The sequence below is a fragment of the Elephantulus edwardii genome, unplaced genomic scaffold, assembly GCF_000299155.1.
Source record: "Elephantulus edwardii isolate Elephantulus edwardi_28Jun2011 unplaced genomic scaffold, EleEdw1.0 scaffold00007, whole genome shotgun sequence".
NCBI lineage: Eukaryota > Metazoa > Chordata > Mammalia > Macroscelidea > Macroscelididae > Elephantulus > Elephantulus edwardii.
The window spans coordinates 23438846-23454347 of NW_006399757.1; the positions used below are offsets into that span (position 1 = coordinate 23438846).

Sequence of the window (15502 nt, forward strand, 5' to 3'; positions counted from 1 at the left end):
CCTTTCTGTCTTCTCATTCCTAGTGGAGTGCTGAGAGGCCACCCCCATCGCCAGTGGCTGACGTCACCTCCTGAACAAGCCGGGGTCAGCTTCCTGTGTCTGTCTTGTGATATGCTGATAAAACTCAGCAACTTCTCTTCTCACAGGAAAGCAACGTGCTTGCCATAGACATTCCTGTAGCTCAAAGTGCTGCATTTCAGGGGAGGTGAGGCGGCGGGGCTCACAGCCGGGGCTCGATCCGGTGTGAGAGCTCAAACAGGGCCTGCTGGCTGTCAATGACGTACAGGTGATTCACGTAGGATTTCAGCTCCTGATGCTCTTTTGGAGACACGTCACCTCCTAATATTTAGAGAAAGAAAGTCAATATCATTAAAGCAATAATGACATTTCTAAAGGCCAGTAAAATTCAACACTGGGAATGAAGCTACAAGGTCAGAATCCTTGAAGAGATACCATATTCCCAATAGCAGCAATGTTCTTCCAGCGCAAATAGGATTCCCTGGGTCAGTTAATCAGGGAGCAGAGATGTCTGCTTTATGAACACTTATACAGCATTTATTTCTAGGTAAAATTATGCGTTTAGTACTTAGGTTGTTATTTTTTTCCATATGGCAGGAAACTGGGTCACAGAACAAGTGAGTAGCAGAGAAAGGATTTGAACTCAGGCCACTTAGCCCCTAAATCCATAGCCTGAGCTTCCACGCTATGCAGCCTTTCATATCAATTGCTCCATTTAAATGGCCTGTATTGGCTCTTTCCTCTCATTCTGGAATTGTCAGATATCACTACTAACTTCATGAGCACGTGTGCATAAGTTATTATTTTATACTTTTTGAGGAAAAAAAATTAGAGATTAAATGAATGACTACATTGCACAGAAGAGAAATGTGAGTATAGTTTACAGTCAAAATAGTTCAGAAACAACGTGCATGGGCTCAGATCTGTCCAGGAAAGGTGGTTCCCTGCTCCCAAATGCAGGGCAGTCAGAGGACTGAAGGGGTTGCAAGAGGCTTCAGTTTACTGTAAAACCATCTGGCTGGTGACAACTCTAACAAGGCAGTGAAGATAAAGGGGCCTGAACAAAGGCACAGGCCCACGTCTCAGAGTCAGAGCAAATACAACAAGGAGAGGCTGGCTAGCTTACACGATAAAAGTACAGCATCAATGTGAATGATCGTGATGTTGCTTCTGCTTGGTTTCATGGAATTATAGATGGAAAAGAGCAGTTGGAAACTGGAATTTAGCTTCAGCAAAGGGAACACTCCTTTTAGGAAGGGTCCAGAGAGGTTGATCTCTTAATGGTTTTCCCTCCTCTATGACAAACGTGTTTGAGGAGGAAATAACTACAGGTCACGGGTGGCCTGTAACTTTTTAATGGAAACAAGGCTTCTTGGTTTCAGCAAATAAAAGCACCAGAAGCCAAATTTTTTATCATTCTACTTGTTTGGAAGTGACAAAAGTATGTATTATTCTAGGTTTTTAAATACCTGCTCTGCAAGCTATTGAGGCTGCTTTTGGATTAATAAACAATGGCTTAGAAAACTTTATGCTGCAATAATTTTGTTAATTTTCAGGGCTTAAAATGATGGCAGAACAAATGATACCAACCATGACAGTTGTTAGACACTTCATAAATCATAAATGGCTTGATAAGTATCATTGCATTCCAAATGCTGAGATAGGTTGACTGTGCTGACATAAACTATCATCATGAAGTGAGATAATAGTTTTAATTCTAATTTTTAAAGACATAAAAATATTACAAAACCAGTTTTAATAGTAATTTTTTTTAAAATTCTTCTTTTGCTTTATGCTATGCAGATTTAGTACGGAGACTGGTAGGTCCAATGTAGTTCAAGGACGGCCAAGCCAGTGTGACCTGACAGTACACAGTGACAGCACATAAGGACCAGAGTTCCTTGGCAAGTGAGACTGGTGTCTTGGGATAAGTAGAGCACCTAGTAAATAGTTGGGAAGCAAACAAAGAAGAGCGAAAGAAATAAGAACTCATACTCATCAGCAACAGTATATTCTAGTGTGTTTCCAATTATATTAGAACAATTATCATTGTTGTTTCTATTATAACTGCATTGTCCCTGTGTACTTTGTGGAGAATTATACAAACACGTATGAATGGTAATCCCTTATGTGGATATTTAGGAAATTGGATTTCATATTTATAATATTCCTTTTCAAACAGAAAACGTTAATCCATACACAAGTTCAGCTTGTTTAAAGAAATGGTTTTACAATGAGAATATACAACTTAAAAAACCAATTTATTTAAGGGTCATCTTTGATTGACTTGTAATTAATGAACTTGGTTTCCTTTTATTTTTTTAAAATAATCACTCCTTTATATGTGTAGACTTGGCACAAGGCAAAGAAAAGGTTTGGGCAAGGATGTAAAGTAAACTTGGTTTGAACTCTAGCTCCGTCAGCTACTAAGTGACTGTGTTAACCTCCCTCTGCCTGTCTGCTCCATGTACCTGACAGGACTAAGGACGTTCCTTCCCTAGGACTGGTATCAGGACACCACTGCTTGGGTGGGACTGGGCTCTAGGCACTCAATAAAGCTGATTTCCTTCCTTACAGCAATGTTCCAACACCCTTGAAACAAAGTGTAAAAACTGCCTGACATTTAAAAAAGAACAAATATCCCCACATAACTTAGTCTCACTGGAGAGCCTAAGAACATGCTCAGAAAGAGACTTTTTCAGCTGAGAGGCAGCTTCAGACTGGAAGTTTTTAGTGAAGAAGAGAATATACACTGGAAGCCTGCTTGGGTACTTGTGCAAACTACAGGCCAGCCAGGAGGCCCCTTAGAGACAAGGATGAGGGCTTTGTCTCACGTTCTTTGGATGTGTTATCAGGAGAGATCAATGGCTGGGGAAGACCTTGTGCTTGGGGGAGGAGTCAATGATAAAGAAGACTTATGAGAGACACTGAGCAGACTGTGCAAACTTGGCGGAGATTGTGAGGATGGGGAGGATTGAGAAGAGCTTTGTTCTGTTGTCCACATGACTCGATGGCACCTAAAACCCTCCCAACTACAAAACCTCATTCTGTTCCAGAAAGCCTTCAGACAAGGAGGCTGAGGCTCCTTTTTTCCATAAACTGTACACTCAGAGCACTGAGAGGACAAGAATCCACCATATCTTGGCTTTCTCTGCATGGCAAACACGTGGTAATAAAATGCAAAGTATATTAGATACCTACAGTCTGTGTAATTACATGCATATTAGCTCTTAATCATAAACCTTATTATTGTCTAATCTTGTAAAATTTATTACCACCAAATAAATACTTGGTACACAGCCACAGTCTGTAGTTGTGCATAGCAAATTTCCATTCCACACTTGACTTCTGTTACTCACCAAACTGGTTGGTCCTACAGTGTCGAAGAGTTCGGACAGTGTCTGCGATCATATGCTGGAAGGTAGAAGGAAACATATCAGCAAAGGATTGAGTGGGACACCCCAAAGCACCAGTGACCACTGTGATTGCTAGCTAGGTCAACACCTTTGGACCGAAACGGAAGGGCTATATTTTGGAAGTGAATATAACTTGAACTAATTATACTGAGTGTGAGTTATCAAAAAACTCTTGGTCCTCACCTCATCCACAGAACAGTGGCTCCTTGTTTGTACAGATGCTGACTGTGTCTCAGGGAAACAGACAGCAAACAAATGCAGCACCCTCCCCAACCTGCCTGCCCACTGCTGCTCAAGCTTCTCTTTAGACCATGTCACCTGCTCTTCATAAAACCTTTCTGAGTTCTCCATTTAAACTAGGGAGACTCCATCTACAACATTCCCTCTTCTCCTTGTACTACATCTATTGGGCTTGGGTGGCTGTATCTACTATAAAACTTTTCTCTGCTTGAGGCCAAGTGTATCTGAGATTGTCCATATCCAGCACCCAACACACATCATACTCATAAACTCAAAATGTACTTAATATTTTGTAGAATTACAGACTCAAGAATCTCAAATGGTGACAGGAAATGAGTTATTCATGAAAGAGGACTGTTTACAAAAATATTACTCTTTCTAGAGATTCTTTTCTGTCTATAATTTACATCCCCCTCCTATAGTCTTCAACCTTCTACTTCCATTTCTTTCTGTAAAGTCCTAATTGGTCACAAGGCAAAGTTTTCTGAAACTCTCAGCTACTTCTGCCGAGTGCCTTTCACCTCACATTGTGTAGCTGTAGCAGTGTGTGGCCTCTTTGTCAACTGTCTCAGTTTTCCAAGACACATACAATTTAGGAGGAGCCCATTCCCTACTGCCAATACTGGATGCCTCGGGCCCATGGTGCCTCAAGTGGGTCAGAGCAGAGTTGGGCTCTACAGTTTTCAATGACTGTTTTTTGGGAAGGATGTTACTTGATCTTTTTCCTTTGGCACTTCCAGGTGGACCCGACTTCTAATCTTTCACTTAGCCAAGCATGCTAACCATTTATACCATCCAAGGGTTCCAGTCTCCATTACAGTTCCCTTGAAAGTGTTAACTAGGATAATCCCCAAATGTTGTTTTTATTATGTTCTAGTATTTCCAAAAGGGAACTTTGGTGTCTTGTAGTAAGGAGTTGCACTACAAACTCAAAGGCATATGGTCTGAATTCACCAGCCACTCCATGGGAGAGAAATAGGCATTCTCCTCCCATGCAATTTACTGCCTCTAAAAACCCAGCTGGAGGGTCAGCCATGAGTTGGTTCAGATTCTATGGTACACAATAATAACAAGAGTATTCCTGAAGAATCTACAGTAACTTCTCCTTTATTATCTTAATCCAAACATCGTAATAGTATAGAGCTTGTGTCGGGGATGATAAAATGCTTGTAACCAGAACATAGTGAAAATTACACAGCATAGTGAATGCACTTAATGTCACTGAATAAATACATACTTAGAAATGGTTGCAATCACAAATTTTATGTTATATATGTTTTATCACAACAGTATTTTTCAAAAATGTACACCACTGATTATTTGCTCCTCCAACATCCTCCACGGTGGGTTATGATCTTTCATGCCTGCCAGAGAACCCTGGACATGGATCTGTCTCTACACAGCAAACTTTCATTTCATTAATTAATTATTGCTGTAAGAATTTAAAAAAAAAGGAACTGGGGGGGGGAAGAGGGAGAGGTAGCAAAACAGGCAATACTGAATGAATGAAAATCTAACTTTTCTGTAAACTTTTGTTAAAATCACAAAATAAAAAATTTTATTTAAGATAGTAATTTTAATAGAAAAAAATCTGCTTGAAATCCAGCAGAATTACAGAAACATTTAAATATGACTGACTGGTTACATCATTTAATAGTGGAAACTGAAAAAGCACCATGATTCCAAGAGTAGCTTGAGCTGCATTTGCAAAGGAAATGAGACTTGACTACTATCTGTGAGTGTATTGTTCAATTTCCTTCCCAAAATTTCCCCGCTATTACCAAGATCATTTTCTCCTTGTTCTAAGCTATAGTGTCACATTGATTTCTATCATGTACCATTTGCATAGCTCAGAAATGACACAATGCTGGGTATTGAGTGCAGTACTGAAACCTGAGCCCTCGTCCTCATCCTTTATGTTTCCTGAAGTGCAGGAGTGAATTGCTCAATAAACAGGATAAGAACAGGCTAACTTATGCCTACACTGTTGTTGTTGTTAAGTGCCATCAAGTCGTCGACAACTTATAGTGACCCTCTGAATGAAAGACCTGAACACTTGTATAATTTTCATTGTTTCACCAGGTTCATAGGGTTTCCGGAGGCAAGCTATTTCAGAAGTGGATGCCACTCCTGCTTCCAAGCTTGTTTTAATCGGGAGTTCCACCAAACACTGTCCACCATGGGTAACCATTATCGAATTTGACAAATCAGTGTCACAGCATCACAGCAACCATGAGTTACCTCTGTACAGCAAGTGAACATATGCCTACATACTAACCTATAATTGGGTTTCACCACTTCTGTGGTAAAAAAGGTGGAACTATCCAGTGTAGATTACTAAGCAAGACTAAGTAAACATGTACATATCTTGCTTACTGGGTACTCCAGTCCTGCCAGGAAAAGTAAACATGAAAACAGGCTTTGACTGTGCAGGAAGGTGCTGCAGGGTTGGGACAGGGACAGACGTCAGCCATACCCAGAAGCAGGGTCTTTTAATTTGGTGAACAAATTTGAACTTGTTCACTATAGATTAGTAACTAAGCCTTTGTTTATCTTGCTTCTTGAGTAAGCTGACATTGTTGAAGGTGGAAGGAGAAATACGGTAAAACAAGAAACTCTTTAACAGTTAATTGAGGAGATAGAACAGAAAGGAAAGCATTGCTTCTCCTATATTTAATATTGCCACTGGAGGCAGAAACATACAGAGCTGCTGAGGCAGCAAGGAACTTAGCACAGGGAACAACAGAAGTCCCAATAGCCATTTCTGGGTTTCCCTAGGGTGTGACTTAATGTGTTAGTCTGTACTGACCAGATAAAGGCAATACACTGAATTATCTCCTAGCAGACTCAAGTTAAAATCCATCAAGAGAAATTGGCTTCTCACAAGTTAATTCATTTAGACTCTATTGGTTCATTATGGTGAAAGATGATCACGCTGTAGCTTAAGGGAAACCCTGTCCTTTGTCGAGAAATGTTCCTTGAAAATGCTGGCTCAGCTCTGAAGGACTGTGTCGCCCTCTGGGATTTAAGAACAGCAGAGTGCTTGTACTCTGGAAAACTAAGTTTGTTCTTTTGGAAAAGCTTCTACTGTTCCCCCTTCTTCTCAGACAAGGAGGGGTCAGCATGGATCATGCTGTGCCTTAAGTACTGTCTTTCTTGAACCCCTGGTCCTCCTACCAGGGCACCAGCTTTCAGTAGAAATGACAGTGGCTGTGAGCCTGAGTCTGCTAAGAATCTGCTGTGGGTACTGCACCCCATTTCTAGGCTTCTCTTTAATAAAATATCTTTTCAGGAACTTAAATCTTTAAAACAGATGACTATTTCTTTTATGCTTTGTGATTTCCTTAAACCTTCCTATAGAACTAAAATCAATGCCAAACCTATTGCCCTGAGTTGACTTCTGACTCACTGTGATCCCACAGGACAGAGACCTGCCCTATAGGGTTTCAAGGCTGTAAATCTTTCTAGGAACAGACTTCTACAGGAGTGGTTGATAAGTTAAAACAGCCGACCCTCAGGTTAGCATTCAAGAGTGCTGACAATATTCCTAATACAAGTACATGTATTTAGACTTTTGACAGCTTAGCACAAATAGGACCATGACTGTATTGGTTGCAGTAGCTGCCCTCAAGACACCTTCAAATCATATTTTTAATAGAATGAGACATTGCCTGGTCTTATGCCATCCAAAGATGACATCACCAAACCCAAACGCACTGCCATTATCTATTCTGACCCACAGCAACCACACAAGACAGGGCAGAACTCTCTCATAGAGTTCTCAAGGCCATAAATCTTTAAGGAAGCCGACTGTCTCACCTTTCCCCTTCAGAGTTGGTAGATTTGAAATGCCATCCTTTTGGCTACAAGTCAAGGTAAGGATTCATACTTGAAAATCTCAAACTATCATCAAGTTGGTTCCAACTCATAGCAACTTTCTATTGGGTTTCTGGGGCTGTAAATCCTAATGGGAAGTGAGGGCCCATCTTTTTCCTTCCGTGATGCTGGTGGATTTGAACCAGAAACTCTGGGTCTTTGGTTTAGCAGTGTAACTTAATACGGACTATACTATATACTTACTATACACCACCAGAGCTACCTTAGGGCACCTAGAGCTGACATTAAAAAGGACTTTTGTTGCTCTGAATTGGAGCATCCTAAACTGGAAGAATCAATGCTTCTGAGTTGTGATGTTAGAGGAAAGTCTTGAATATGCCATGGACCACCAAGAAAACAAATGGGGCTGTCTTGGAGAGGGTAAAACCAAGTTTCTTTTTGGAGGCAAGGATTCTGAAGCTCTGTCTCACACACTTTGGGCACATGGCCAGAAGGAATCGGTCCTTGGAGAAGGACATCATGCTTGGAAGGTGAAGGGACAGTGCAGGAGAGGAAGACCCCAGATGAGATGGACTGATACAGTAACTGGGGCAATGGGGCTTGGTGTGTCAGAGTCAGTGAGACTGGCTCGGAACAGGGCAGGCTTCAGAGCTGTTGTCGCTATGGGTTGCAGGTGACTCAACTGCACATAACAATAACAACAAACTGTATAAGAATAATTTTCCATTTGTTAAAACAAAACAAAACAAAACAGATTTGCTAGATTACTGAAGAAAGGCATGGGAATGCTAGCTAGCTGGTCAGAATTAAAAGTGGGAAAGGGGTAGGGATCCACTCTTTCAGATTTGTGCCTTTAGGAAACTTCTATCTCACTTTGGTAAAACTACTGCATGAGGGTAAAGGATATAAAAAACTTAACCCAATCAGCATTTACACCCTTAATAACAGATAATGGCAGTCTGGAAAGAGTACAACTGTTCACCTTTGTCTCCTATGAGTTATTCAGCAGTAAAAAAAAAAATTAGCTTTGATTCAAAATTTTATTTCATATAACAAATCTCATCTCATCTTTTTATACATGCCCTAAAGGGAACTCTGTCTAGTGCACAAGGAGTTACACTTCCAGTCCAAAGTCAAGCAGTTCAAATCCACTCTGAAGGAGAAAGACGGGAAATTGCCTTCTGTGTGATGAAACCGTTCTTGAAAACCTGCTGGAGGGTCTGCCATGAGTCAGTTCTGACTCAACGGTATACAATAATGGACCAAGACTAAGTGAATGTGGACCAAAGGCTTCATAATCCTGTAATCATTTCCTAAATACCGAACACTGAAGATTGGTCTGCTTAGAGACTAAAATTCTAGTGCCTACAGCCTTTGGTTTCAAATATATGCCTTGTGATCTTTAGAACATTACAGAAATCAACACAGAACAAATCTCTAAAGGCCAAATACAAAAGATTAACATTTTAAATATTCATTTCCTGCTATGCTGGTTTGACTGAAGCATCTAAAAATATCTTGGTTCTGACTCCAAAGCATTTAGCACAGAAGAGAATTTAAAAGTTACAGACACTTCCATTTCCAAAATAATGAACTGTCAAACAGTCATTTTCAAAGTGGTTTTGATGGAGCCGTGGCTATCCTGAGACACACGTCTTTCAGATTCCAGGTAGTTGGGTATTTGAGTTGGGCATGAGTTGACTGCACTGTCATCCTCATGCTTCATGCTGTGAGTCTGATGATGAGAGCTGAACACGTAGGAGGCTTGGGTCAGGCTCCAGCCTCATTTGGACTAACAAGTTCCCTCTGCTCTCTGGGCATGGTCTGCAGCCCTGACTTCACTCGCCTTCTCTCAAATGCTTCAGCTACTCACACAGGGCCGTGGTGCTCAGCTCATGAGACAGCTTACACAAATCGATTATCATTATTGAAAAGGTCGCTCAAAGGTCATGAGCTACAGATAGAGGTCCCTGATAGCATCTTTAACCGTGAAAGACAGTTTAATCTATGACACTAAAGTTCATCTGTCAGACAAATCCATCACTCTGGTAGTTAGTCTGAATTTGCTTTGAATTCTTTCCTCCACCCTGCCCTCAGATAACTGCTTAGTTCTTACAGGACTGGTCAGAAAGGCTCAGAGTTGCTCACTTCATGATAAAACGCCAGGTATGTCCTAGAAAGCCGGTTCTGCAATCTGGGAAAGAAGATAATCTGGGAACTCTACTGGTGGGTGGGACAGGGACTCTGCCAGAACTACTCTGTCCTTCAGCCAGGTGGATTGACACAGTGACTGCTGCAATTCTAATGTGTCAGGATGTGAGGATGGCACAGGCTAGAACAAGGTTCCGATTTTTTGTTCATAGGGTCACTATGAGTCATACTCGACTCAACAGCAACTAACTTTGTCCACTGTACTTAGAAGTGGCCCTGAGAGACCACAGGCTATGTGGGAGGAAGCTGAGCTGACTCTACCCTTCATGCACTCCCTCTTTAAATAAAATTTCAAAACCACCCTGCTGCATGGAGATTTTGTTACACAGCAGAATAGCTCTAAAGAGTTTTCTGGGCCGTAGTCTTCAAGGTGGAGTCCTCGTGTGGCACAGTTAAGTTCTTTATACTAGTTGAAAAGTCAGTAACTTGAACCAACCCATTTGGAAAGTCTAGAGATCTCCTTCTGAGAGTTCCCAGCCTTGAGAAGCCTATGGCGTAGACCTACTATGTACATGTGGGGTGACCATGGGTCAGGACCAATTTGATTCTGGCCTTTCAGTGAGTAGCTCAGAGTAAAAAGTTTTCTCTACCCAAAGATCATCCTTTCTGTACAGATACTGCAAAAGCCACGATCACATCCAAACATGGAGTACTGGAAGACAGACATATCCTTCCTAAAAGGAGATTTTCCCACTTCTATACCCCTGGAACAGGACATGCTGGAACAGAGACTTGCGCCTTTAATTAAAGCAGAAACACTTAACCTCATGAATGTGAATTGCTTCAGACAGGAATCTGATGATTTTATTCCTGCCTTAATAATACACATTTGACCACTGATGCTAATCCAATTAAGCTCTGCATGTAAAAAGAAAAAGACAGGTTTTCATTTTAGCATGCAATCCTATTCTCAAAACCTTGCTAGCACACTGATTTTTAATTGGAACACATCCTGTTGACAATGCCCAAGATGTAGTAAATAAATGCCTGGAAACCCCCGTACTTTCCATGGAGACAGAACCTTAAACCACTTGTTTGCTGTAGTAGGGAATGAAAGCCCACATTTCTGCTGCAAAGAAGAAAGGACAAGAAAGGAAATTTACATACCAGCTTTTCAAAGTTGACGAGATTATCCAAAAAGGTTTTATTTCCTTCATGAATAAATGTTACATCTGAAAATGAAAAACAAAGAGATGTATGAAATTTTATTAGCAACACATCACCTATCAGGGTTTAAGAGTGCTAGACAGAATGCAATGTATTAATTTTTCATAAACAGTTAGTGGTAGTTAGGGATCATTCTATACCATTGACAGGCATCCAGGGATGTCTTGGTGGTAGGGAGCTCTGGTGGCCTAGTGTTTAGGGAGTTGCACTATCAACCTAAAGGCAAGCGGTTTGAATCTACCAGCTACTCCTCAGGAGAAGGATGGGCAGTTATGAATCAGTTCTAACATGACAACAGTGAGTGAGAGAGGCAGGCACAGAGCCAAGGAGACAGAAAGAACAGCATCAAGCTTCTCTAATTAGCACAGTGAAAGATCTGCTAACCTTCTAGAAAAAAGAGAACAGCTTAAAATCCCTACCAGACAGAGAAAGCTACTGCATTTAATGAATACTTTTATTCTGCTTTTTCCTATAATAATCACAGAAACAGTCTGAACTGTTCACTGTAGCTGTACTGAAACACGAGGTCTTGGAACAATAAAGTATGATTCTAGTTATATTGTTATCAGGGACACTAATACAACCCCTCCTCAGGAAATATTTTTGCATAGCTTCCAATATAGACCACATTACTGTTTTCATATTTTTAAAAGTGATGTCCTACTAGGGGGGAAAAAAAATCCAGACTAATTACACAGTCTTCTGACAAACTTTCTTGTTGTTTTACTATTTTTTCATAATTTTGCTTTTGAAAGTAATTATCAGCTTCGTGCAGTGGCACTGTATTGAGGACACAGTCGTCAACACAGTCAGCATAGCAAAGGAAACCCTGTGTGTGCTCTAACAACACCACAAAGACTGGCACGTCCTCATTCACCAAGCTTTCCAGATGACCAAAGTCCTCTCCATGCCACTTGTCCATTCTCCAAGGTTAAGAAGTTTATCATGTCCATTCATGTTTCCCAAAGATGATGAGGACAAGGATGACAACATGACAGCTGATATTATTAACAGCACCAGACATGGTGCCATTAAGGACTTCCCCTATATTAAGGCTTTAACCTTCACAAAAACCTAGAAGATAAACTCAAAGGCAAAAGAGTTTGAAGACACTAAAGAGTTTTGCTGCCAAACTAAAAGCAAGCAGTTCGAATTCACCAGCTTCACTGAGAAAGAAGGGCTACCTCCTCCCATGTGACTTACAACCTCAAGAAACCCCTTGGAGAACCAGCTATGAGTTCATTCCAACCTGACAGTAAATAACAACAACAGCAACAACAACAACAACAACAACAGGCCTGTGGTCATTGGCAGTTGGCTCAAACTTACAAACTCAGAAATTTCAGAGCCAGGACTCAACCTCAGGTCCTCATGTTGGGGCATTTCCCACTGAGCGTACTCGGACATTTCTGAATACCAATAATGGTCACCTTGACAAATTTATGGTGTAGCTGGTACCTTTAAACTTACAAAGTTCTTTCTTCAGCTTCCCTTCTCTCTACTGCCTGAGGTGTCCCTGAGGGGTCTCCTCTTTCTGGGAGGTCCTTCATCAGCTCTTAGGGCCTTGCTGAGGTCAACAGAGAGAGGACAGCTACTCTAAAAAGCTCAGGCTCATTGAGGTGGTGCTAATGGAAGGATAAAGGAAAGAAAACATTCAGAGTATTGGTGACAAGGAGCAAAAGTGTGGCCATGACGTCTGATGTCTGAGCTGCATGGGGCAGGAAGAGGAGCTGGGAAGGAGAAGTGGAAGGGCGCAAGGGACTGAACATTGGAAGGAGCTGAGCTATGATGAAGGCATGAATGGGAAAAAAACTAACACAAACTGAGATCTCAAAGTTAAAGTCACTGAGGTGAAGCAGTTTCATGGTGCAGAAATAGGTCCAGGGTACAAGAAATGAGCATATTCAAGACCTTTTTCAAGAAGAGACAATTGGACATACTTTAAACACTTCATAAGCTAGAACTGCTGGAGGAAGTGACACAAGAGCCTTGCACGAAATGTGTTCCTTGGAGTGGACTGCAAGTGAAAGAAAAAGAATACCAAGGTACTCGAACTTTCCTTTCCATTAAACATTCCCTGTAAATAAAATACATACATCCACCCTAAACCACATACATAATCTACCTCCAGGATCCAGTTTATCTTAAAACACCTCTTGATTATTCATCCCCTGGGAAGGTACCACCACTTTCAAGCACAATAAGGACCCCTCAGCTCTTTCTGACCTTAGGGCTTCGTGACCTATGGCCCAGCTGGACCTTTCCCAGCACTTATTGAGGCCTCCATTCATCACTTTCTGAGCCAGAGTCCATACCACAGCGGGGGGCACAGTGAATCAAATGGCAAGAAATTCAATTGAGAAACAGGAAAGCTGATGGTTAGGAGGATCCTCTGGTTATCATCTAGTTGATAATTTGTATGTTTCCTGGAAATTGAGAAGTTTGTTCTTATTTCTCTAATTCTTATTTTATTGTTCTTACTTCTCTAGTAAAATGCTGTTGAAAGTACTGTGCATGTGTGGATGTCTATTAATCATCAAGCTAGTTGATCTAAAGCAATTTATTGCAACTTTAATAACAATAATAAGTATTATTATTTATTAAAGAACTTAAAAATTAATGCTAAATATTTTTGAGATGCCTTATCTCTGGCATGATATATATACAGTACAGTGCACTCATTTTTTTAAGGACAAAAATTAAGATAAAGAAATAAGTGCTATTTTAATGTGTGAAGATGTTTAATAGAAAATGCTTAATTTATTGCTTGTTCTTTCGGAATGACTGAGTGTATTTTCGGCAGAAATAGGATGTATTTTCTTCCCCTTACCAATAGTGAGGCCTAGAAAAACTCAGTAGAGCAGAAAATTGCATCAAAGCTAAGATGTAGCCGTGAGACACTCGACTGCATTAAGTATTTTTTTTTTTTAGGGGAAATCACTAATATATAGCAGAAAACTGTGCTTCTATCTAATTAAGGTAAAGTGACAACGTCAGCTCATTTCTCAATCATTTAAAAATATTTGTTGCAAGTTTTTCTTTCCAAAATGAATTCTTTCTTCAGATTTGTCCTCATTTCCACTATACCACTCTATTAGACCACACTAGGATAATAATTCCAAGTGGTACTTCCTATCTCCTCTGACTTCTCCCACCACCCCTTTGCAGGCATTTTATTTGCAGATAAAAACCATAACCCTGAATAAATTTATCTCAAAAGCAAATAAAGATGAAGAACTAAATGGACTTTTAAACTGTTATTTTGGCTCGCCACTATCTCCTTGTTTTATTCATTTATGTTTAACAGAATCTTTTCAGCTTGAATGGAGCATTCTGTGCTTCTCTAAATTGTCTTAATATTATATTCCTGTTTCACAGAAGTTCTTGATTTATATTAGATGAAGACTAAATGAGTAGCTGCAGGGATGCATATCAACAAAATAATTCTCCAAGCTCCAGCTGTTCTTGAGAAAAGCTGCAGTGGGAATCACAGTGTAACTGCCAATGGTAGAGGTGAAATGAGGGAGTGAAGGGATTGGTGGGGCATCACATCAACCAGCAATGCAGTTTCTAAGTAATTCATGTTCAGAAACAAACACGCTATGGATCAGCCATTGGGTCTTGGGTTTGGAGACATTAAGGGATATGGAAGGGGAAAGGCTCAATGATAGGTTGTTTCTATAAAATTCTTTTAAGGATCAAAATGCAGTGAATAAAAATGCCCATCCTCTTTTACCCAGAAAGCATATAAAACCCGTTGTCACTGGGCTGATTCCAACTCATGGTGAACCCAAGCCTCAGGGCTCCCACATCAGAGCAGAACCATGCTCTGTAGGATGTTCAAGGGCTGAGTTTTTGAAATTGAACTGACATGACTTTCTTCCCAGGTGCTGCTGGGCAGACTCATGTACCCAACCTAGCAGATGAGGGCCTTAACCGTTTGTACCACCCAAGGACTCAGGAAAGCATGTAGACAAAGTTGTCCACTGAATGTCAGTAGTGTAGTCCACATTAAACACAGTCTCATTTTCATGAACCAATCCTTTTGGCTTAAGACAGAGACCTTTGAGATCTCATCAGTACACTTAAGTGACAAGTTTTATGATGATTTGTTTGGTGTTTTAGTTGACTGTTGTTGTGTGCCATTGAGTTGGAACCATCCCATAGCTGTCCAGCAAGTTTTCAGAGGCAGTAATTGCACAGGAGGAGACTGACCATTCTTCTTCCATGGAGCGGCTGATAGATTCAAACAGTGTGCCTTCAGGATTGCAGTGCAGATTCTTACCACTAGGCCACCAGAGCTCCCTACTTTTTTATATGCTTTATTGTGTACACTGAGCAGAGGTCAATTTTCATGAAGCCTTCAAGTTTGGGCTGTTTCTGAAATTTAGGTTGTACATACAGGTCATGATTTGGGTTCTTTATAGGCTAGTATTATTCAGGGTTGAATTAGGTGGATTGCATACGTAAAGAAAATAATACAGCACAGAGATGTAGAATAAAATAAAAACATAAAAGCTTCCAAAGAAGCTTTGGATAAAAAGCTTTGATATTTCTCAGGCATGATTAAGTTTTTCTGGTATCTCAGAAATATTGGAACATATAAAAAAAAA

The 15502-nt window shown here is 40.5% G+C and overlaps 1 protein-coding gene across 1 annotated transcript in view; it reads right to left on the reverse strand.

Annotated features, from left to right (window-relative positions):
- Positions 1 to 220: 220 nt before the first annotated feature.
- The window catches only part of RAPGEF5 (Rap guanine nucleotide exchange factor (GEF) 5), a 325340-nt gene continuing 310058 nt past the window's right edge, over positions 221 to 15502 (reverse strand). The window contains exons 24-26 of the mRNA XM_006880289.1: positions 10830 to 10894; positions 3378 to 3432; positions 221 to 336 (exon numbers count right to left, since the gene is read on the reverse strand). Of these exons, the coding sequence (XP_006880351.1) occupies positions 221 to 336; positions 3378 to 3432; positions 10830 to 10894 (236 nt within the window). The remainder of the gene's footprint in view (positions 337 to 3377; positions 3433 to 10829; positions 10895 to 15502) is intronic.